The 23,895-nt window shown below is 35.4% G+C and overlaps 1 protein-coding gene across 2 annotated transcripts in view; it reads left to right on the top strand.

The window, feature by feature from the left end:
- The window catches only part of ImpE1 (Ecdysone-inducible gene E1), a 38,633-nt gene extending 17,424 nt beyond the window's left edge, over positions 1-21,209 (top strand). The window contains exons 2-10 of one of the 2 annotated variants that reach the window (XM_053769610.2): positions 4,624-4,765; positions 13,584-13,715; positions 15,922-16,557; positions 16,684-16,886; positions 17,382-17,469; positions 17,834-17,981; positions 18,098-18,223; positions 18,897-19,021; positions 19,849-21,209. In XM_053769610.2, coding sequence (XP_053625585.1) covers positions 4,624-4,765; positions 13,584-13,715; positions 15,922-16,557; positions 16,684-16,886; positions 17,382-17,469; positions 17,834-17,981; positions 18,098-18,223; positions 18,897-19,021; positions 19,849-19,877 — 1,629 coding nt within the window. In that variant the 3' untranslated portion in view covers positions 19,878-21,209. Of the gene's footprint in view, positions 1-4,623; positions 4,766-13,583; positions 13,716-15,921; positions 16,558-16,683; positions 16,887-17,381; positions 17,479-17,833; positions 17,982-18,097; positions 18,224-18,896; positions 19,022-19,848 lie in introns of both variants that reach the window. The other variant, XM_053769609.2, reaches the window with a different exon arrangement.
- The last annotated feature ends 2,686 nt before the right edge of the window (positions 21,210-23,895 follow it).

Raw genomic sequence — 23,895 nt, 5'->3', positions numbered from 1 at the left:
GATATAACAATTTATTTTGTGTTACATCTCATAAAAACTCTTTTTTGGAAAATAAAACTCGACGACCTCGGTGGCGCAGTGGTAAGGTTCTTGCCACTGAACCGAGAGGTCCCGGGTTCGATCCCCGGTCGGGTCATGATGGAAAATGATCTTTTTCTGATTGGCCCGGGTCTTGGATGTTTATCTATATATGTATTTGTTATAAAATATAGTATCGTTGAGTCTCGAACTTACTTTGGGGCTAGCTCAATCTGTGTGATTTGTCCTAATATATTTATTTATTTATTTATTTATATTTATTTATTAATAATTGAAATTGTTTTTTTTAAATTCACAATATAGGTATGAAGTGTGTATAAAGTACATTTCACAAGCGGTTGCGCAACAGAAATGTTCATTCACTGCATTCCGCATTTTTTCCGTGCCTATCATTACCTTCAAGGAAATACATGTCCTAGAAAGTATACAAAAAACGTGATTAATAACAAACACGTTTCGTCATCACTCACTCCGAAGCCACGGATTGAATATTTGCATTCTTTGCGCGTAATCTTCGTCTAATGTGTTGCATAAATAAACTTGTGCAGGTATTGTAACTGATACTTATCCTGCTTATATTCTTGGCATGTCGCATTCCCTGAGTAACGATATCTACATAACTTGACAAAAACAGTAGAAGCGAGGACGTATATTCATTCATTCAAATTGCATAATATACGCCAAGTTTCTATCCATGGATAAAATTCATTTCCAACAAATCGACGTCTTCGGAATAGTGGCCAATATAAAGAGGCGAAAAATCGGCCAATCAAGTAAAAAAAAGTTAAAGAGCCGAGAGATATATATAGGAACTTACATGTCTAAAATACAGACAACATGCGTAATTGTGTAGACCACAGGTGTAGACGTACTTATGCAAACAAACACATAGAAGCTAAGCGCCATTCATTTTACGCTCTCGTGCATAAGCTAATAGGAAAATTCACATTTCATTTGCTTTTAAGATAACATCTTCATCTACAGCGACTCCATAATTATTGTCAGTTGTGTCATCACGAAACGCTTATTACATGTATGGTAATGAACAGTCTGTGCAGAATTCGTATGTTGATTGAGGTGTGCTTAGAGAAATAAGAGGCTGCGTGTTTGGAGCGATCAAATAAAAACCAATCATAATTGTTGAAGGAATGAAAGTATTTTCACCCGATTGTTAACGTCGTGTTCTCACCTCGCATTTCAATGTCTTTAACTTTTTGTGTGACTAGACATTATACCTTATATACCTATTTAGAAGGTGTATGATATAATAATACTGTACTGACCTATAGCAAATTGTACGTATAAAATCACCGCCAGTTTATATGGAAATTGTAAATGACTTAAAAATCCTATCAACAAAAACATAAGTATGATTTCAAAATAGAAACACGTAAAATATATGTAGAACATAAACGAGCTTCTGTACTTACTTGGCAATGCAATAAAATCGAAGTTCCATATAACAAGCTGCACGATCCTCGGAATTGAACCCTGGTCAGTGATTTACCGGGAAATTGATGAGAACGCGTGCGATGGTCATTTGCGCGCCTCTGTCGAATATAGACAACACAGAATCATAACATGGGTAGCTCTATTTGTAAAAAGCACCGAATGCATCTATAGATCCACGCACGTGCGCTTGTTCTAACGTTGGTCTGAGTCTATTAGTCACAAGTCACGGTTCCCAAGCACCAGTTGCGGCTGAAAAAGTAATGGAAACTGTAGGCAAGACACAATAAAAGGGAGTAAAAGCGTCATATATTCATATAGTATAACGTGAATGAATTGAAGATCCATGTGCATCTTTAAGACCGTACCTAATTATTAATTTTCCTCTTTCCACTTAGATCTATACCGTCTTGATTGTAAGACCAATATAGGTACTTTTAAGTATTTCCTGTTCGATATATTGCGTTGTTAAATATTTTTCTAAAATACTTTTTTTTCTATTAATTCCACTGGTGTGTCACTTCAAATTTAATATATACTTACAGAAGAAGCTACAGTTTAAATCTAGAATTCAAAATTAAAGATGTTAATTAAATTTGAAATAACTATGAGTTATGACACTGCATGACATCGTTCGTTAAGCGTGTTACTTCTGTTTTTTCTTTACTTTGTTATAGTCCGACTACAATAAGCCACATTACACTCGATTTGGCACATAATTGTTAACATTACTTGCAATCGAGACCACACCGCAATCCAGAGATAGGTTTGGTAACGGACTTTTCTTATATAAATCATTCGTTTGAATCCTAACAATTGAGCTCAAACGAGAAAGTAGTGTCTACATTTGGAAGGGTATAGAAAAAGTGTTTGAATGAGAAATGACAATGTGTGACCATAATATGAGATACGATATTTCAAACAATAGCTTTGATAAAATTTATTATTAAATTAGGTGGTGAAGTCATATTCTTGCATCAAACAAATATTGTTTGTTTGTAATAACTTTATTGCACGAAAATAATCACATTTATCAAAACTAATACAAGAAAGATACATTGTACAACGACGGACTTATCCCATGTAAGGATCTCATACAGTCAATCGGCGATAGGTTATATAAATATTTGTATAAGCGGAATATTTTCTTGAAATATAATATAAATTTTTCAATGGATTTTTTATTGAGGCTATTTGAACACAACCAGATGACTGTAATAAAATGATCTTTTTATTTTTTTTTCTGAATTATTTATCAAAGTTCATGTAGGTATGGAGGGACCCTGGACCCCTTCTTCCTTCCTGTATAATTTCATGTTCCGGAGTTTGAATAAGTTATAGCAACGAATCCGAAGCATGTCGTAAAATTTTAATTTCGGTCGATATGAAGCGATACAGCAGTGGCCTGTAGCATTACCTACAGGGACCGAGGCAACTGGATCAGGGGAGAATATATTTGTTTCTCTTGTTTTATTTATAGTTTGTACACTTGTATTATGAGAATTGGCATGAGATGGATATTTAAGTATAGTCATGTTCATAATTTTCCTTATTTTATTTATTCAAGTATCATCATCATCTCACAGTCGATTTGCTCTGTCTGTGTCCCTATGTGTGCTTAGATCTTTAAAACTAGGTACGCAACGGATTTTGATGCGGGTTGTTTAAATAGTTATAATGAGTCAAGAGGAAGGTTTATATGTACATAACATGAATAATGTTGCAAATTCTGCATATTCAGAAAATTTGACAATTGATATCAAGACTTTGCTGAATAAGATTTTAATTAAATTAAAGTAGATCAACATTTTGTAGTTTGTACAAGAATTGTAATTATTAGATATCTGGATGATGTATCACCGCGTGGGTTGTGCGGACATCCTTATATAAGCGAAGACAATGTTAAACGTCGTCAGAGCCATTTTCAAGTATGACCTAACTGTGAAATGGATGCAAATTGCTGTAAGGTTACCTGATTTAGGTTAGAAATATCTGAATATTTTTAATCTACATCAGGGAATTTTAAACAAATAAAAGCAAGAATGATCTCTGGAGATCATTCCTGCTTTTATTTTTTTAACGGTTTGTGTACTTACACGTGGAAAATAAAAAAGAAGATTACCTATAAATTATTATTTTTTCTGCCGCTTGAATGAAAGATAAATATTCTTAGAGATAAGTCCGCAGTTGATTTTTCTGTATTATTTTCTTTATATAATAAAGTAATATCAATAAAGTTAACAGAATTATTACATTGATTAAAAATAATTTCTCTACTTGTATGATTTCTCTACTTGCATATGACTTGTATTAGATAGGGAAATTATATTTTTTTATCACCGACTTTAGTCAAATTTTTGTAGTATTCACGAATACTATTCGATTCAGTTTGATTTTTTTTCTACAACTACCAAGGAAAAAAAAATATTCAAAAAATTGTTATACCAAATTATGGATCGCATGTCTCTCGATTCTGTACTCATACCAGTTTTAAAGATTATCGCGACCATTGAAGGTCATCGTGTTTCTACAAGATCTTTGTCCTGGTGAAACAGGTAGAATATCCAGAAATATAACATGAAAAAACATTAAAACATTGTTGGAGTAAATCTCTTTGAACGTGGCAGTAAGAGCCACATAGTCGACGTATCGTATAACACAGATTTTAATGTACTCAAAAAAAAATACTCATTTTATATTTTGAAAACTTTGTACTTAAGTAGTTTTCGAAAAACAATTTGTCGAATACTATGGTATACTAACTTATCCGAATAAATGCACACAAATGCCACATAACGTATGGACCTTATGGTGGATTGTTTTAGGTATATATATGTATTTAGCATTACATACAATATTACAATTATAATCTAGCTGCCCGTCCCGGCTAACCTCGGGTAAAAACGTAAAAAAATATACACTTAAACCTTCTTCAGGACTTTCACACTATCTATTGTTAAAAACCGTTCAAAAATCCGTCTTTTTATAATGTTTAATGGTGTAAGGAATTTAAAGAGATCTGAACTTCGCCCCAGAGGGCGCGGTTCGTCTATTTATAAATCGACAAGTTTATCAAATGCTTAACTAATTATCCTTGGCCTCGCTGACGAAATAACGATAACATGTTGTTCACAGAAAGTGCAAGGTGCAAGTGACTCCCTCGGGTCACAGTGCAGGTCGAACTCAGAGTGCGGCGTGGCCAAGTCACTGTGCCAAAAGGGCGTGTGCAGGTGCGAGCCGTACTACGCACAGGTTGACAACACCACGTGTATAGAATGTAAGTATTATTAGAAGCTGTTTGCTATATAAGCCTATATTAATACACACTTATCAGCGAACTCAGACAGATATCAATGCGAATTAACTTACATTTCGTATTTTATGTTGTGATCGTTTTTTTACCGTTTACGTTATTTTACCTATGTCCAAAGTTTGCCGATAGTGTGGAACCAGCAGTACCTGTGGTCTGGATTGGTTGTCTGTTATATAATAACAACTTAAATATATTAGGATTTATTAGATTCAAAACAAACCACTCATCCTATTTAAAGGTTCGATAATACAAAGTCGCCGTGACAAATGCAGACATGTTTAGGTACCTACTTACAATTAAGTATATCTAAAGATAATAATCAATAATCTAAAGATAATAATCTCAGACCCTCGTCATCAAAAAATTTAAACTGATTTTGGTTATATTGTACCAGCGGATGCTAATGTTATGGCTAATAATGTATTAATTATTGGAAAATGACGGGAAGAATTATAGTGCGCAATTGAGAAAATAGCGCCCTATACTAATAAGTCACGGACTTCACCACAACACTGCCAGCCGCATAAAAAACAAAAGAGAAGAAGATACTTTCAATTTTCCGTTCTAAATATATGTTGAAATTGTTATTTTTGCTATCAACAGATCCATTTAAGTAATCGTCGTTCCAACCGCGGTTTAACTGATCATTTCCAGTATGGTACTTACTTAATAGTCCTTATATGAAGCTGCGGTCACTAGCAAATTACTTTCGCTAGAATCTCCAACGGTTATCATTAGGTACCCGAATTTAACCGAAATCAGATTTCGCTTTCCAATAATTGAGGCAAACAACAATCAAAACAGTTTGGTTCAAAAGTGTACGTCATCGCCTTTTAGGTCCATTGTATGTTATGAAAGGTGTATGGAATAAGTGCGCATTATGTTCAGACAGATGAACTTTACTTGGATAGCTTTCACTGCTCATGTCATTTATAAAATTACATTAAAAGAATGCGCTCCCGATTTGTGATTCTGGATAGTTATGGGACGGGAGTGACATGACAAAAAATTCGCAAAAATAGTAAATACTAAATTGTAGCAATGGCAATGAGAATAAGATCTAGTTATATAGGTATATTTTGTGTATATATATTTAGAGTTTTTAATTGTGTCATCATGCGATGCGATTCCCGGTCAGTTGAAGATGAAAAATAATCTTTTTCTCATTTACCTGGGTCTTGGATCTACATCATCATCAATACATATAATAAAATTGAAGAAAGGCCGAATTTGTAGGTACATTGGATATATTTTTTTAATTCTTCATGGAATATACTTAGCTACTGATATAGATGACGAAAATATAGTTTTGGAAATTTTTGTCTGTCTGTCTGAACGCGCATCACTCGAAATCTACTGGACCGATTTGTTTGAAATTTGGTATATACCGGGATAACATCTTAGATACATTTCATCCCGGTAAATGGTCAGGTTCCCGTAGGATAATTGAAAAACTAATTATGAATCAAAAATGCCTCAGAATCCCGGGTTTAACGTCTTATAGATATTTCATCCCGGAAAATGAGGAGGGTCCTGTAGGAAGAGTAAATACGCGATAAAAAAATTACTGAGATTTTTCTATGAAATTCACGCGGGCGAAGCCGCGGGCAAAAGCTAGTTAGTTTATAAAACATTGCATCTTAATAAAATAAGCATCGAAGTAACATTGAGGTTGACTCAATCTGCGTACCAAGCAGTTATTATTTATATATATAACTATAACTCGACAAAGTTTCTTAAAATGCAGTAAAAGTGCAAGCCGACGTGCATGCGCGTAGGCATACGCTTTTTTGTATGGATTGGTGACCCATGCGTGCATATACGTACTTATTTATCTATTGTAAATCACATAATTAAAGTACAGCTAAATTATTACACTTAATATACTGCACCGTAAAATCGATTAATATGCAATACTTGATGAATGCTGATTAGCTGCGAATTGAATGTTAATGAGCAGATAAGAATGCGTTTCTATGGCAACTTCATATACCTACCTTCCTGTATAATTATGTCTCCTATCTACTTCTGTGACAAATTCTGATAAAATATTTTTAAGCGATTCAATTCCTTAGTTCTCCTTGTTACTAAACATATTACCTATAGCAACACTATCATAATCGTATTTTTTTAGTTTGTATACAACTCTACCGACTAAAGAACACACAATCTTTACTCTCGATGGAACTGCAAACTTTACTTACTTTCCGCATTTCAAAGCACGCGGCGTCATGTGATGTCAACATTTAGTTCTCTACTCAGAGGATCTGAAGACTTTTAGGAACTTTTACAACCAAGACACAATATTGTAGTGTAGAATTGTAATCGTTTACGTCCTTATGAATCCGACGATGTGTGATGAAATTAGCTTCTTAATTTAATATAATAGGTAATGTTTCCTATTATTGTTTTATAGACTTTATAAGTGTCCCACTGCTGAAGTGCTGAGCAAAGGTTTTGTCATGACTCTCTCCCTTCAGCCATTTGCTTCCAACCACCACAAGCACCACACTTTGGCTTTATTCAATAATATTGATCCTAATTTAGTATGATAATTTGATTATATTTATACCCTGTTATTCATAAAAATATAAAGCCTGTTATGTTATTATTGCACTTTACTAAATTTAGCATTGACACAACGAGACAAAACATACTTTTGCTAAAGAATACGCTTTATCTTTTTTATGATTAACATTTACCTACATTTACTCGAAATCACATGTCATTAAATTACCTTAAATGACTTTGGCATTTTAGCAGATACTTTATGAGAACTTCTGTTCTCAGTGTATGGTCTTATCAGTTATAGTTTTTGGAGCGTCCCACAATCCCACGCTTGTATCACTTTCCATGACCGATTCTGTGGCTTAGTAGAAGTTACCCGACCAAATGGAGGAAGTGGGTCGTGGACCACGGATGGGTTGATAAAACGGTTCTTTTACCAGTGTATATTATTCTGCTTGTTTGCGAAGGATTCTAAAACTATACAATTCAGTTTTATACTTAGGTATTCTCTAGAAGATTCTATGGGTTCACAATATCTACCTGCAATGTAAGTACATTTTAGTCTGTACTTTGGGTAATGGACGCTCTTAAAAATTTAAATCCTCTATAAATGTGACAAATCAAAAATTAATTGTCCGAGCGAGCGAAGCGAGCAAGGTCTACAAATCAACTTGGGATACATTTTTTTGTATGTTTGTAACACTATAACTTTTGTCGTTGGTCTGATTGTGATGAAATTTATAATGTATGTAGGGTCTGTCAATAGAATTTTTAAGTTCATGGGAGAACAAAATCGGTTAAGTCGTTTGTGAAATATTCACAATTTTGTAAACAATTATTGTGTTCGTTAAACTAATTTTGTTAAACTTTTTTCATTCCTATACAACTTATATGGATTGCTATCTACAGTCTCGCGGAATACAAAAAAGCTTAAGAGAACCTAACCATACAAATGTATCAGCAATTTGTCACAGTACGACTAAGGAGCCACCTCGGATACCAATAACACACATAGTGCTAGTCAGGCAGGATTTCATAGTACCTAGTATCGAGAGACCCGCTACTTGGCCACTTTGACCACATCTGACGTCCGTATAACTTGCAACCAGAACTCGTAAACTTACTTGAACGATGTGCTATGTAGCTACATATAAATATTTCATTTAATGATACTAACTACTATAAGTTTGACCCGGTTTTGTGAATTACGGTGTCTCATTCGAGGCAATTCTTGTAAATTGCCTCGAATGTGACATTATGTGACATATCTATCTATACATATAATAAAACTGTAAGTGGGCTATGTCTGTACATGGAAGATACTAAAAATATATATTTATGGGGTCTTTATGGACCTACCTAATAGTATCATTTTTTTAAAATTTTTGTCTGTATGTTTTTTCCCGCCTCACGCATCACGTATATCATTAAAAAAAATCAACATTTTTAGCAAAAGATTAAAAACGAAGTAACAGAATAGGATCTGGATATATATCTTTGTTGCGGCCATAGAAATATAATTCTGTAGTCGATGTGTCGGTGTCGGTACATTGCAAATGTCGAGCTTTATTTGTGGAACCAATTTAAATAAACTTGTTGACGATTACGAGAGCGACCGCGCCTCAAGCTTCGGCCGCAATGAAGTTTCTGCGATAGAACGTGCAATATTAGTTTATTGCATCGAGACTTAATATACTTACTGACCTATATATAACTAGGCCAGTACATTATGTCTCCATGTTCTTCACTGTTATTCACACAGTAGTCCAACGCCCTTTATGTGGACGACACAGCCGCGAGTATCTACAGCGACAACGTCCTGTCTATGAGCTCCTAACGTTCCATTCGAATTTCAAAATTGATTAGTATGGAGGTGTTTGATAAACCACTGTATGACGAACCAAATAAGTCGGTTGGCTGTGCTATTTACATTGTCTGAGCCAACTAGGTGCTTGACTTACGTCTTGTTACTATGGGTCCATCTGACCTACCTGTTTTCGGTGAAGAATATCGTTATCAGGAAAACTGGTCTGATGTTTTTGATTATTCGTCACTAGTCGCTGCCGCGAGAATAGCGTGTCGGCAACTCTCTTCGAAGACGTCATTTGTATAAAATCTAATATACCCGAATAGGGAGACAGTCGATGACGAACGACGCATGGTTCAAAGATAAAACATGAATACGAGAAAACACTATCAACAAATGAAAAAATATATATGTATAAGAAAAATATACTTACTACTCTGATGACATATTTGTCGATTCTTTGCATAATAATTCGCGGCGTTGAATGAGTTATTGCATACCGTCCGGTTCCCCCGTTGTAAATTGGTCCCGCTATCCTTGCATGTAAAGGGATATGGAATGGATAGGCTTATTCAATTCTAGCCGGAGTTGCCAATGAACTAGGGTCCGTTAGGTCTGTCGGAGACATCAAAGTTCACTTATAACGGCGAAAAAAAAGATTTTTCAATCCAAAGATTTTCAAAAAGGTGGTCGTCACAAATGTATCTGCCATAAAATTTTATGACATAGGTACAATCAATGTTAAAAGCACTGCTACATTTTTACGATATTCCGGATGTGGCTGAAGACAAAAATAATACAGCATATAGCTATGTCATAATTATAAGTATTATCTTTCCCAAATTGAATGAAAAAAATACAAACAAGATTGTCTTTGTAATATTCGTTTTAAGAAAAAATTGACACGTCACTAATAAAAGTGGTCTTGCTAGACAGCAAGACCACTCAAACCAGACGGTTTGTTTCATTGTAATAGTAGCTTCATTATACGAAAAATACGACATACATGATCCTAATAAGGTAGTATAATATAAACCCTTATACTACTACCTCATTAATTATACATAAGGATGCTTAAATATAGAACTACCTAAGTCTAAGTAGGTATGCTTCACGCAATATTTTAGGGACAAATCCTTCACAGACTGAATCTGAAATTATTTTACGTATAGGTTCCATCAATTGCAATAAATATAAACTACCTATGTACTATACACTTGTACTCTCAGTAAATGAAGAATAATTTTATGCGTCCAAATTGACTACGATTAAAACAACTAGAAGATTTAACGCTTCCCATAAGTTTAAGAAAGCATGAATATTTTTCCGTTGTAAGTAAATACCAACATCCATTAACCCAGATACGCAAAATAGACAATAACCTCCACTCATTGCAAAACACCCAATGAGAACTTTTTATTCATGCCACTTGAACACTAATGACCGATTTGCGTTGGATCTTCAAATATTTTCTCCAGTTACAATAGTTGTAACTAGGTACATTGCATCCACTAGATTATTAGACAAGGCTCGAATTTAATAAATTCGAAGTATTTGGAGGCCTAAGTGCGGCAATATCCGAGTTGGAATTGATGACTTTCAGCAGTGCCAATAATTACTGGAAACTTTTATTTTCAAAAGGAAAGTAAAATCGTGGCTTTACTAAATTTTTTTATTGATTTTAAATCGAGATTTTTAATTTCATCGAAGAAATCCATGGCCGAATAGCTTTTAAAAAAATTAAATATGGAACACACAGCATCACAGATCCGCTAATCCACTTATTTTCTTCTTTTTTTGTTATCAAGGGTGCTAGGCCAAATTCAGTTCTATTTTTAAAATCCACTTCCCATCTTTGGGAAGCAATTTCTATTAGTTTTTTTTTTTGCCGAACGAGGAGAGTCCGAGTATGAGAAATGAGGTAAGATGTAGGTAAGTTGGCTTAAATTAGTACGTTTCTTATTATTTCTAACCTATGCCTTTCGCTGAATTTTGTCAGTGGTATCTACAAAACTTTATTGTTTTTATTCATTGTAGTAAAAGTAACAAGCGAGAGAAAACCATACAACACGTCATATGCTGCTTTTGTACAAACATGTCTCAGCGCTTTCCTAAATTTTATAACAAAAACAACTTTGATCTCCTCGCAAAACTACTTAACTCTAAGATATTATATTGTGCACTTTCTCTTAATTTTGAATATTTCTATTCTTTATTATGTCACGTTCAATAACAACAACAATATCGTACCTACATTGTGTTTTGATTATGAGATTACTTTCCCAGACTTTGTCATTGTCCACTCACTTCTCATCTCATTTCCTATTAAACCTTGTACTTTCTTCGCGGTTAACAATTCTCTTCATTCTCGTATTTCCTGGACTTCCGTAAAAATTCATGATAAGAAAGTCGAGTGACCCACTTGTTACAGACTATTTCTTATAAGTACAAGAATCTTATGTTTCTATAGTATGACCTATACCTATGTTGCCGCGAGTTATAAGTGACACAATTCGACTTACTAATGACCCAAATCTTGGATCCGGTGAATCAAATCGACCTTGACTCTGTGTGGAGAGATTATACCCATTGAAGCCAAATCATCGAGTCACGCATATCATATCGCCTCTTTCACGGCTGTCGGTTCCGTGCCAAATCTAATAAACGCAAGTGATCACCTTTATAGTGTCCGTTTTGAGATCATTGTGTCAGATTCAGATAGCTAACTGAGATAACGCATAGATGTAACTGACAGATATTTTTTCGTGTCTGTAATTATGTTCAGTTAGTTCAGAGTTAGTGTCGTGTGTTGACTTCTTTTTGAGAAGGAGATGGTCCATTTGATTTGATGATTGAAACATGATATTTTTAACTAATATGTAAAACCACTATAGTTGATATTATGATAGATTATCTATTCATTAATTAAACGTAATAAAGGCCTGAGAGCGCGCGTTCTTTTTTCATGTCCGGCATTTCAAACATTCACCGAGGTGCAAGCAAACGAAACAATCGGCGACGATGATTAAGCCGTCATTAACTGTGATTTAGTGAGTGTTAGCGTTTAAGTTAATGTCGAGGAAGCCACTCGCGAATCCGCTACTAAATTGAATAGTTACAAAATACCGGCCGCCTATAATTTTCTACAAAAACGACATCATTTAATAAGCAGTAAAATGGCGCCTTTTCATTTGGCTCGAATATAAAAAATGTGATAGGCTCTTCAAGTAGCATTGACAGGGCGGGCAACAAGAATCGATTAGGTAATTTAAAAGTATTACGCACTTATTGTCACTTACCAATCGTCTAAGTACTAATAAATAACTATTCATATTTTCATTATCTTTCAAAATTACGATTAACATCTGAGTGTGTAAATGTAATCGAAATCATGATCAATCTAGTGTCTAACGTTAAAATTAATTTTAACGTTTTCATTAGGTATCTTGTGTGCGAGAATAATACAGTAATTTATCCAGCGAAGGAAAACCAATTTCAAGTTAGGTACATTCACTGCCAATTGAACGTAAGACAATAGAAATTATTCTGTTGTACTTTTGATTAGCAGAAAATATATGCTACTTTCGACACAGACAGAAGATACAGATTAAGTGATTTAAACTTAATAAACATCAATTGAACATAAAACTGGAACAGTTCTCCAATTTACGAACTATTGTTCGCTACGAGTTTTTGCATCCATTCAAGTCCAAGTAGGGCTGATACGATCACCGTCAGAATGATAAACAGTACAAATAATTGCAATTTAGTGCATATTACCACGCGATAGAAGTTCATGTAGGGTAATGTGTATGCTGTTATGTGTACTTACAGTTATTGTGAACAGCGTGCATAAAATGCCAGAGAACTATTGGATGCAAATTGCCGGCCACACCCGTGCGAGTGGTACACTGAACCAAATCCATAAGTAGGGGTCCAGTCCACGCCTAAGGTCATGAACTTTGCTTTCCTTCCACCTTCAGTTTAGTTGCTTGAATTTAACGGTCGATCCGTTCCAAATAAGAGGCTGTCACGTCGCGTATTAAAAAAATCCGCGAAAGTAGGTACCAGTAGTACACTGAAGATTCCATTGGGTCATCTATTTTACTTTATCCTTCCCAATTACTTCCTACTAATATTTGTTGTAAATTTGCAAATTTGGATAGTACCTATTTGTGAGACTTTGGAGATATTTGTTAGGTTAGGTTAGGTACTCGATTTCGCACATTAATTAGTAAAGTACTCGGGTAGAATAGCAATATAACCTTGAATAGAACATAGGGATGTAGGTTGTTATCGATGTACATTATAAATATGTCTAAAAGGCTGATTAATAATCTAATAAAATTTTAATTCATCGTGATGTAGCATAAAAAATGTACTAATTTAGTATCCATTTTATAAAAAATACTATTACTCCAAAGCAATTTTTTTTTTCAAAGAGTAACAGTAAATATGTTGTTTCAGCAACACTTCTGGGATCAGAGTGCATAGTTTCAGAGCAATGCACACTGAAAGTGGCATACAGCGCCTGTCTGGACGGAGTCTGTCGCTGCACCGATGGCCATCTGCAATTCAGGAAACACACTTGTTTGTCACGTGAGTTTTACAGTTTATTTTATAGAGGTAGTTTATATTATAGTGTTATTTTATCTGTAGCTACTTAACCTTTTAATCCATAACAACCGTTTTCACCACAATCGATACCGGGGATTAAAAGTACCCTCTATGTTATTCAAAGTTCTACCCGTGTACCAAATTTCATAAAAATCGGTCAAGTACATCCTCACAAACTTTCGCATTTATAATATTAGTAGAACAACGTTACTGGTGGTACTACGTTTAAGCTGTTGATGATGATGATCCCGGCGCATCGATTTCATGGGAATATCGGAATAAAAAGTACTCCCCTATGGCAAACTTAGCAACCAATCTCTTTTTTCATCTTACTCTTATTTACTTTTACTTTGTAAGAACTTATTATTACTATACGTCGTCACGTTTATCAACAAGTATCAGACATGAAAATACCTACTACGTATACAGTATGAAATGAACGTGTGTGTATCAGTAACGCTGTATTGTATGGAACTATATGTAGCGTGTCATGTCAGTCTCTATGCGTTGCCGGCCGTTATTCCGTAATTGCACATATTATTTTATGCATTTCGTTTGTTTGTGTCGTTGTTTATGAATTGTAATAGAGTGCCGCTAACTATAAATCAAGCGGCGAAGTGCGTGTAATGTGTAATATTTATCTATTAAACAACGAAGATGTCAATAACGGTACACGCACTTTACCTACTAAAATTGCATTTCCTACCTACATATATGTTACAGCTAAACCCCGAAGTGTGGCAACACTTAGGTTTACCCGGCTAGACCTAAGCGTAGAAGTTGCTACACTTTGGGGTTTAACCGTAATATATAACTAAATACTTACTTGAGCTTGAGGCAGATATTTAACAATTTTTTTTAAAAATAAATAAGTACCCATTTATTTTTAATTGCCCGCTGCAGGGGTATTAACCGATCTTACTTTACTAAGAAGCGTCAAAAATAGTGGCGATCAAAATAATTTAATCTAAAATAAGTAAAATTTCATCTATGTTCTTAGAAGTAAATGCTGCCTGCGGATTTTTCATTGAACTAATGAAATAAATATATATATACAGGTACGTTTTCCATTTCTCATTTATGAATACCGAACTTTTTAGGTACGTCGCGTTTTTAAAACCTATTTGAAAGTATTATTTTATTTACACCTAACTCAGCATTGAGGTAATGCTTTTTATTCTCTCCGGTTTTGGCTTCTTGATGAGAAACATGTGTAAAGAACAGAAGCTATATACGTGCATTTTCCCTATTTAAGTACATCAAGTTTTAATAAGTAGCTTTTTCGCGATAAATAAGATGCGCTGTGTGAGAAAACTGAGGTAATTGTCTTCAATAGAACTTCACCACAGCAATTCCATTCACTTTGTCTCTCTAGGTAAATAAAGTTCATAGCGACGTGCACTTCTGCTTAGCATATAATACTGCAACTGCGTAACCGTCAATTCATTAGTAGGTAGGTACATATGAGTATTTAACACGGTTCACGCAGTTTATTTTATTTCGTGGCATTTCAATAAAAATAATTTTTAGCACATACAATTGTACAAACTTTGGAGGCATACATTGTACGGCGCATAGGTAAATATAATACCGTTTGTAAATATCATAAAGCTTGATTTTTTTTTAACACCCACGTGATTTATTTTAATATATTCGAGTAAGAAACTTTTAGCACAAAAAATACCTAATGCAACTATTATCACGAGGATTAAGGTCGGATATAGAAAAAAATGAAGATCGCGTGACGTGCTATACGGTATCCGATTAACATATAATAGCTAATCAAATTACCATTTGCGATGCGTTCTCAACAATATCAAACTGACCTCATTAGTCATCTTTAATGGACATGGGAAATCGTTTACCTGTTTACACATACGAACAATAGATATTATTAGCATTTTTCGATAACACAAGAATGCATGTCATATTCTAACGACACACTTGACTTCAGACAGAAACAGTACCAGCCTTTGCTGAGCTATTAGAGCATGTGATGGTACGCTTCGTTCAAGAAAATTGTCGGTCGTGGTGCATTTCGAGCCTTGAGGTCAAGATATGTCGGTTACTACGGTTAATTTACTTTCAATTGGTAGTTTACCAGAAGCAGTTGCTTTAATTATAATAACATTGGCAGTTGAAATGTCACATAATGTTTCACTACAGTGTATGTAACTGTTTGTTTCAGCGGCTCCGCCTGGTCACGTGTGTTACAGCAACGAACATTGTCGCTTGTGGGAAAAAGAAAGCCATTGCGAATTTGTCATTCCTAATCTCTTTGGACGATGCGCCTGTAACACCTATTTCCAACAAACCGGTGACAGATGTATAACCCAAAAAATGCCCACTGAAGCTGTTGTTGCTGAACAAGAAACCATGGATACGATGCCCGGAACTATTTCATCAATACAGTACAAAGTTAATAACAAATCCCCAGTAACTATTAACCAGGATTCGAAAGATCTATATGGCTCACCACTTACAATTATTGATGAAGACGGACTACAACCAAGCAAACTTCCAATGTTTACAAACAAAAATGAACTTAGCACACAAGAAGACAGTCCGTTGATGCAGGCTGTGATGAAGGTACCTACTGTGGAGCCTGGAAAACGTCTACCTGTAGCAAATAGAAAAGATGGAGAACCAAATGATATACTTATAAGTGTTGATGATCTAACAGCTAACTTACACGCAAACGATCAACCAGTATACAGAGTGGTAACTCAACCTACAGTTGACAAGAAAAATAATAAAAAGTCTGGAACAAAGGATCAGAGCAAACCATATAAAACGGGACATCAAAAGAAATCTTCACTTAAAGGTACCTAAATTAATATTATTTTGTACTAGGTCTCTGGTACTCTTAATAGTGTCCACAACTCCCAGCCATGAGGAATACGACTATGAAGAAGAAATTGTACCTATAAATAAGTATTTTTAATTTCAGAAAAGCATCGTATTCGCACCGACATTCCCGTAACGGACCTTGGTCCGGCTTCCCTCGGTATGGTGTGCGTGACCGACTCTCAGTGCCAGTCAGTGGACCCTCACACCCGATGTCTCAACAAGCGATGCGACTGCGCATACCGCACTAATTCCACATCTGCCTGCTCGGCCAGGAACAGGGGCTGCTTACCAGGAACCTTCCAGGTTATTTTTAGTATTATGGAATTAGTTTTTAGAATGTATAAAATTTATAGATTATATATTTAGTAGCTACTTCTAATTACGGTATTTTATAGTAAGTTATCTTGAAATATTATTAATACGAAAAATTCTTCAGGTTTTTTCGCTATTTCATTTCGCATTGCACCTGTATCCAGTTATCTTAATGATCTGAAATAATTGTTGAACAAATAAAAAAGCTTCATAATTCAATCAAACACTTGATATTCTAGACAGTTGATGGACTCATTATTATTATTTACAAAATTTTAAATTACCGCAGTACACTTTATATGTCTTACAATCACGATAAAAGCCTATTGCCACTTATATGATAGTTCCTGGTACCTACTTCGATTCACTAACATTAAAGATATTATTGTGATAGTTACTTCGTTTGGACGAAGTTCCTTAAGTCACTGAGCATCTTCAGATATTGATTTTTCGACGAATTATATCAACTTCTAATCTATTTTCCAGTGTCGATCGACGGGCACGTGCATCAGTTGGTACTTTGTCTGTGACGGCCGCAAAGACTGCCCCGACGGCTCCGATGAGAAATGTCAAGGTAGTAAAGGTCGGTACTGTCCATGCACTGATTCCTTTCATTGCACCTGTTTCTTTTTCTCTTTGCTTTCTCTTAATTTCAACCGTGATCGGGTCTGGTTGTGGCTATTCTATTATTTAATCTTTCTATTTGAATGATGCTGTAATTTCACGCAAATCAATAAATTATACTATCTGTTGAAGAGCATCGAACGATTGGTCAAAGTTTTAGAATTTGTGATGCTGCGTTTGCTAAGTAAATCTTGCCTCCTATCAAAATTATCAGAAAAGCTAGCGGTAGAGCTGCTGTTTTATAGCTCAAGTTGGCCCGAATTATATGCCTGACTATTATATGCTCGTAATATATTTATTTATGCTTTCTTCAGATGGCACTGGTGAGCGGTGTCCAATGCATGCGTTCCGCTGCGGAGGACCAGGGTCTATGTGCGTGTCTCGAGCGGCGAGGTGTGACGGCACCTTGCAGTGTCCGGGAGGGGAGGACGAGAGGAACTGCCAGACGACCAGGCGCAGAGGGTAGGGACTTTCTTTTTGATAATTACTCTCTCTCTCATCTTCGCGTGAACTTATGACACTTTGTACAGTCCAATACCGTGAGTTACACATTGTAATCCACGTGTTTTAATTTCCAGATGTCCAAGACACACGTTCAGATGCAACTCTGGCGAGTGCTTGCCCGAGTTTGAGTTCTGCAACGCCATCGTGTCCTGCAAGGACGGGTCGGACGAGCCGCCACACCTCTGCAATGAACAGTCAAGGTATAAATTCTAATTCTAATTTTTTTAGGACGTCACTATAAAAGCTTGTAAAAAATTTACTTAAAACTAAGTCTATTGACGCTTTCCATAGTGCAGGTACAGGCTTTTTCAGAGATGCCAATTAGATAACAAATGGGGGTCTTAAAATTTTCGGATTAAAATTAACTCAAGTAACGGAGACTACCTAAGTAGATACTTGTTCTCATTTCTATATGTAAATTTAAAAGTCCCTTTACTATTCTCACGATGTCATACAAAGCATAATAAATCTAATGTAAGGTACAAACATTTCGTAACCGGCACACGTGCAACCTACACTTTAGCCAAATATTTGGCCTGCACTCTATGTAACCATTTTTAGTACTACAAAGTAGCAATGTTGATATTTTTTATGTACCCAGATGGGGTGGGCGATACACTTTTATGCGAGGCCGAACTTTTTTCCAGTTCTTCTTCTTTTCGTGTGTATTATTTGCTAACTGGCGTCAGATTTTATTCAACTCGCCGGACATGATTTTTGCGACTAGGTACTTACCGCGTCTAGTGGCAAGAGATTTTTCCAGTATGTCGAATCTACCAAAGTTGCTGTTTGCTGATAGTATACGACCAGCTAATGCCCACAAAGTCCTCATAATTCGGTTATTGTGCATTTTCATCATGTTTGTTTGTCCAGATGGCGAGCGGCAGACTTCTGCCCGTTGCGGTGCGGGAACGGCCGGTGTCGGAGCACCGCGGTGGCGTGCTCGGGCCGCGATGGCTGCGGAGACAACAGTGACGAGATCGCCTGCACCGTTTGTAGTGAGTATTGCTGACACTCGTCGGGCCATGTCAAATGCCTTTAAACTACATATATTGATCGAGATATCGGTATCGACTTTTGGCTTCCGTGCAAGTAAATAAAGGCTGGGGTTCATTGAAATATTTAAGCGGACTGAGCTTCGCGGCGAGCATTAAAGCCGTCGAGGCTACTTATTGCCACGCGAAGTATGTACTTCGTTGTTCCATCTAATAATACGTCACGCAGTATATGTATGATATGATTCATTTATTACGCCCTATTACACAGTAGTACAGTATCATTAGATTCAGAAACCTACTTATCCTAAATACCATAACTTGTTAAGTGAGTGACGATTTAAGTATTCAATATTACGGACGCCATATAAACCACAAACGTCTCTCCTCACCATATCAGGCGGCCACCTGGCCAAATATGCTGAATACGTCCCCGAATTCTGCATAAAGTCGATTTGACACGATAAAAATTCCGTTATTTTTACAATAGACTCAAAAGGAATCAGTTATTCAATTCACATTCAAATAAACCTATTTTACTTTTTTGTTACTACGGGAAATATTTTGTAGCGTTTATAGATTTGGCATCGACACGCAAAGAAAAAGTTACTATACGAACTTTCATTTGGAACATATCGCTATCTATATTGAATAAAGATTTGCAGGTTTTATCGATAGCGATCTAGGGTGGACTAAGATGAATCAGATATTTCGAAATAGGCTGGACTAAGATGAATCAGATATTGTTTTCACTATCACTATAAGTGAGTAAGTAGGTCTACGCGACGAGTATTTTATTTAACTTACTTAAGTTCCGTTTTCTATTACAGGATGTCCAGCACCTTCGCAGTCGCCTTGAAAATAGTTGAGATAGACTTTAACTCTACTTAGTGAAAAGCGTTTAGCTAAGCGCTCGTCTCATGTTGTTTTCAAGACATTTCAGATTATACGCAATTTAATCTTGCTCAATTTTAGGGAGATTTTGTGTCTTTTGGAATTAAACAAAAAAAACTATTTCTCACATCGATTCCGCATTTATAGAAGTTTCTTTTTTTAAATACTCAACAGGATCCTTAGTTGTTTTGAGATACCCAATGGTGGGGATTTTTTGTGTGTGTTTTTATTTATGATCTAAATATTTTTTGAGTATTTGTTTACTATAAAATATGCCTAAAAATCGACCATAAAGTATATTCACCCGCGGAAACTCAAATTTTTTTAATGACATATTGATGACGAACTCAATTGTGTATTCATTAGTGACGAACTTCAAAATGTAAGTAAATTCGCCTTAGAATGAAAAAGTCAGATTAGTGATTAGGATTCAAAAACTTACATTGACACGAAGGAAAATATTAGTGTCACTATAACTAACTATAGTTACATCGAATAATAAGCCAAGAGCTGACTGTAAATATAATTATAATGTTAGTGTGTTCGTAGTATTTTTCGTCGATGAATCGAGTCAATATAGCTGAAGCTCAAAATTATCAATGTTAATTTTGGCATTATGTTATAATAGTATATTATATGGATTATCAGGACCACCAGCAGGTAGTAGCACTTACATTATACATATCTGCTAAGATATATAAAATGTAAGTACAATACTCGATGACTTTATAGTATGATAATTAAAATAATAGAAAAACTATGTCTAGATATTTTGGATATATTTTTACTACATAAGCTTACTATGTTAATATATCAATCAGTATTACATGCAGTATCTTCCTACGAATTATTAAACATTATTTACATTACTTATTTACTACTTACACGACTGACCAAAAAAGGAATCAGTATAATGTTTTCTTTATACAGAAAGCATAGATGTTGGTACTTCGTGAAAGTAATAGAGCTCCACACTATCGTCAAACTCAGACAGATGCCGACGCGAATGCATGAACATTGCTTTATTTACCGCAACGAAAAACCAGCATGGTATGTCGAATCCGTCAAAGTTCGGCAAACTTATCCGCTATAGTGTGGAGCCGGCATCAGAGGACGCCAGTCAGTGTTTTTATTTTTATTATTTTAATTATTGAACACGCATAACTTTTTTATTGAAATTGTATTTAAGTAATATAGATTTAAGTGTGAAAAAGAGACGTAATATGTAAAGTTTGTAATATAGTGCTTATGTGTGTGTGTATGTGATAATTATTTATTAAATTAACTTATAATTGAACATTGTTTTGTTATTTTCCTGTACAGCCAATAGCATGTCAGGTGCCCAAGCCTGTATTAAATCAGTGAATTTAAGTAATGTGGTGTGGACTGTATATTATAAATTTAAATATTTAGTTACCAACGTTAGCTACACTATCGCCGAACTAAGACAGATGCCGACGCAGAAGCACGAACATTGCGTAGCTTTATTTACCGCAATCATAAACCAACAATGCATGTGAGCGATGCAGCTATAGTATAATTTAGTCCATAGCGATGCTCCGTTGTTTTCTATAGGTTTTGACATTTATGTACGTCGAATGTCCATACATTTTTGGCTTAGGTAGTTTTGTATAAGCCATGCCCCATTGCTCAGTAGTCCTCCGTTGTAGCACGATGACACAGCACGTTGTAGCATGAACGAGATTGTGTTTCGTGTCAGACATCTAACGGAGCCCATTTCAACTAAAATCATTGTACGCTCTTGTACACTAGCACTTCGTAGCTCGTAGCACATTGTCATTGCTACTACAAACTTAGGTTTGATTCACGTCTGCCAGAAAAGATGGCGTAAATATGGATTTTGTAATGCCGGCTCCACACTGACGTCGAACAGTTTGACAAATTCTGGCGGGTTCGGTATACATTACTGGCTTTTCATTGCAAAAAATAAAAGCTCTCATACAAATTACGCAATGTTCACTCATTCACGTCGGCATGTCTATAGTCCGTAGTAGTTTAGCTGTGCCACCTTGGGTCTGCATACCTAAGGTATTCCAGATCTTCGATTTTTTTATCTCAACATAAAATGTTCATCAGACTGAACAACTTTTGTTAGGGCGTCATATCTATATTTCCTATAGTTTAGACGTACCATCATTGTTCTCCATCAGCTGTTCCAGTTTTCAAAATAATTTATACCCTATATGTTGCCCAGGCTTAATAGCTATATAACAAAAAAGTTTCATTCAAATCCGTCCAGTAGTTCCGAAGATTAGCGTGTACAAACAGTTTTTTTTTTCAAATTCTTACTCTGTTGCTGTGACTCTATCGCCAAATTTTATTTTTATGTAAATTTATTCAATGTACTGGATTTTGTTTGACTTTTTATATTTTGTTTTATTATATGTATTGATATTGTCTCATTGTCGCGTCTGTCTGTATGAACGCGATAAACTCGAAAATTATTTTTGTACGGTTTTCGGGGAACATTTAGGTGTATAATCATTATGGTTTTTAGGAAAAGTGCCTATTTCTTTTTGGTATTTAATGTAATAAATATGATTATATTAAAACAATGCAATATTTACATTCATATTATGTGATTAAACAAACAATGCCGTATTTAAAGCAATCTTATTCGGGTTAAAAACAAGCGACAGGACGCATTACAAATAATAATCCGGTTGTGTGTTATGTTTATGTACCTACTGTTCAAATGTAACATCAAACACCAACTAATAAAAAAAAAACTTTTTGCAAACATCAGGGGGCTACCATGAAACATAAAAACGTAGCACGTTATTGCGTCCACACCTCTTTTTTTTACAATGATGTGCAAAAAAGTCAGCATTTGGACGTTAGTAACGTACTACGTATTTGTAAGGTCCTTAGAATGTCTTACACTTTCAATAAAAGTAAAATAGAAACTACGTTTTTCGAGCAGTTTTTGTGTAAAAAGCTAAATATTTTTCAATTTTTGCTATAATGTAAGTAGATTTTACTGTTCAAGTGTTGTTAAATCACTCTATATACTTTGTGCTCTAGCCACATACGTAGAGTAGATAAAAATAATCAATTGTTTCGAAACGGGAAGCAAAGCCCTAGTTGATATGTTGAAATCCTGATATGAAGTTTAAAATGATTTTTTGTATTTAGGGTGTTTAGGTCTATTTGGTGTTTGTTATGGAAGCGGTGGTGGTGTAATGGTTAAGACGCCCGTCTGTAGGTCTCAAGTTCGAATCCTACTCGTGCCACATGAGTTTGTATACCAATCTGACTCATGTATAGTAGTTTTCATCGACCACCACTTGTTTCCGGTGAAGGAAAACATCGTGAAGAAACCTGCACACTGGTTGATTAAGTATATTAACTTGTGTGTGAAATGGAGAAGGCAATGGCAAACCACTCCATTACTTATGCCAAGAAAGTTGTTGTGTGTGTTTCATTCCACGTAATGACCACGGTACTCAGCCATGAGGAATGACGACTATGAAGAGGTCTATTTAGATATTTGACAGAAGGAGGGGAATTATAAGTTTAACGTGTGGGTGTATCTGTATGTCTGTCTGTGTCATCGTAGCAGCCAAACGGCTGAACCGATTTAGTCTAGATTTTTTTCATTCGAAAGAAAATGTAATCGAGAGTGTTCTTAGCAATTTTTAGAAAATGAACGTTCAGCTGTTTGAAAAGAGCTGACGGGTTAGTCAATTATTTTTTAGTAGTTTTTATGTGAGCAACTTCAGAGAGGTAGCCCCAGGGTCGTGCATAAAACAATGCTTAAAATGTTGGCTACATATGATTTCACAACCGGCCAGCTGCCTGACGTCAATTCTCCTTGGAAATACTATAGTATCGCACAGACGCGAATTCGACCCTATAAAATCGTAGTAGGTGCGACTGTGCGAAATTAGTCTCGATGGAAATTCAAGGTAAGGTTAATTTGGAACATAGCGGCATTTACACCAATTTTATTAGCAGGACAA

The sequence above is a fragment of the Plodia interpunctella genome, chromosome 3, assembly GCF_027563975.2.
Source record: "Plodia interpunctella isolate USDA-ARS_2022_Savannah chromosome 3, ilPloInte3.2, whole genome shotgun sequence".
Lineage (NCBI taxonomy): Eukaryota > Metazoa > Arthropoda > Insecta > Lepidoptera > Pyralidae > Plodia > Plodia interpunctella.
Note: the sequence above shows the minus strand (reverse complement) of the source record. Positions and strands in the feature narration are given on the sequence as shown.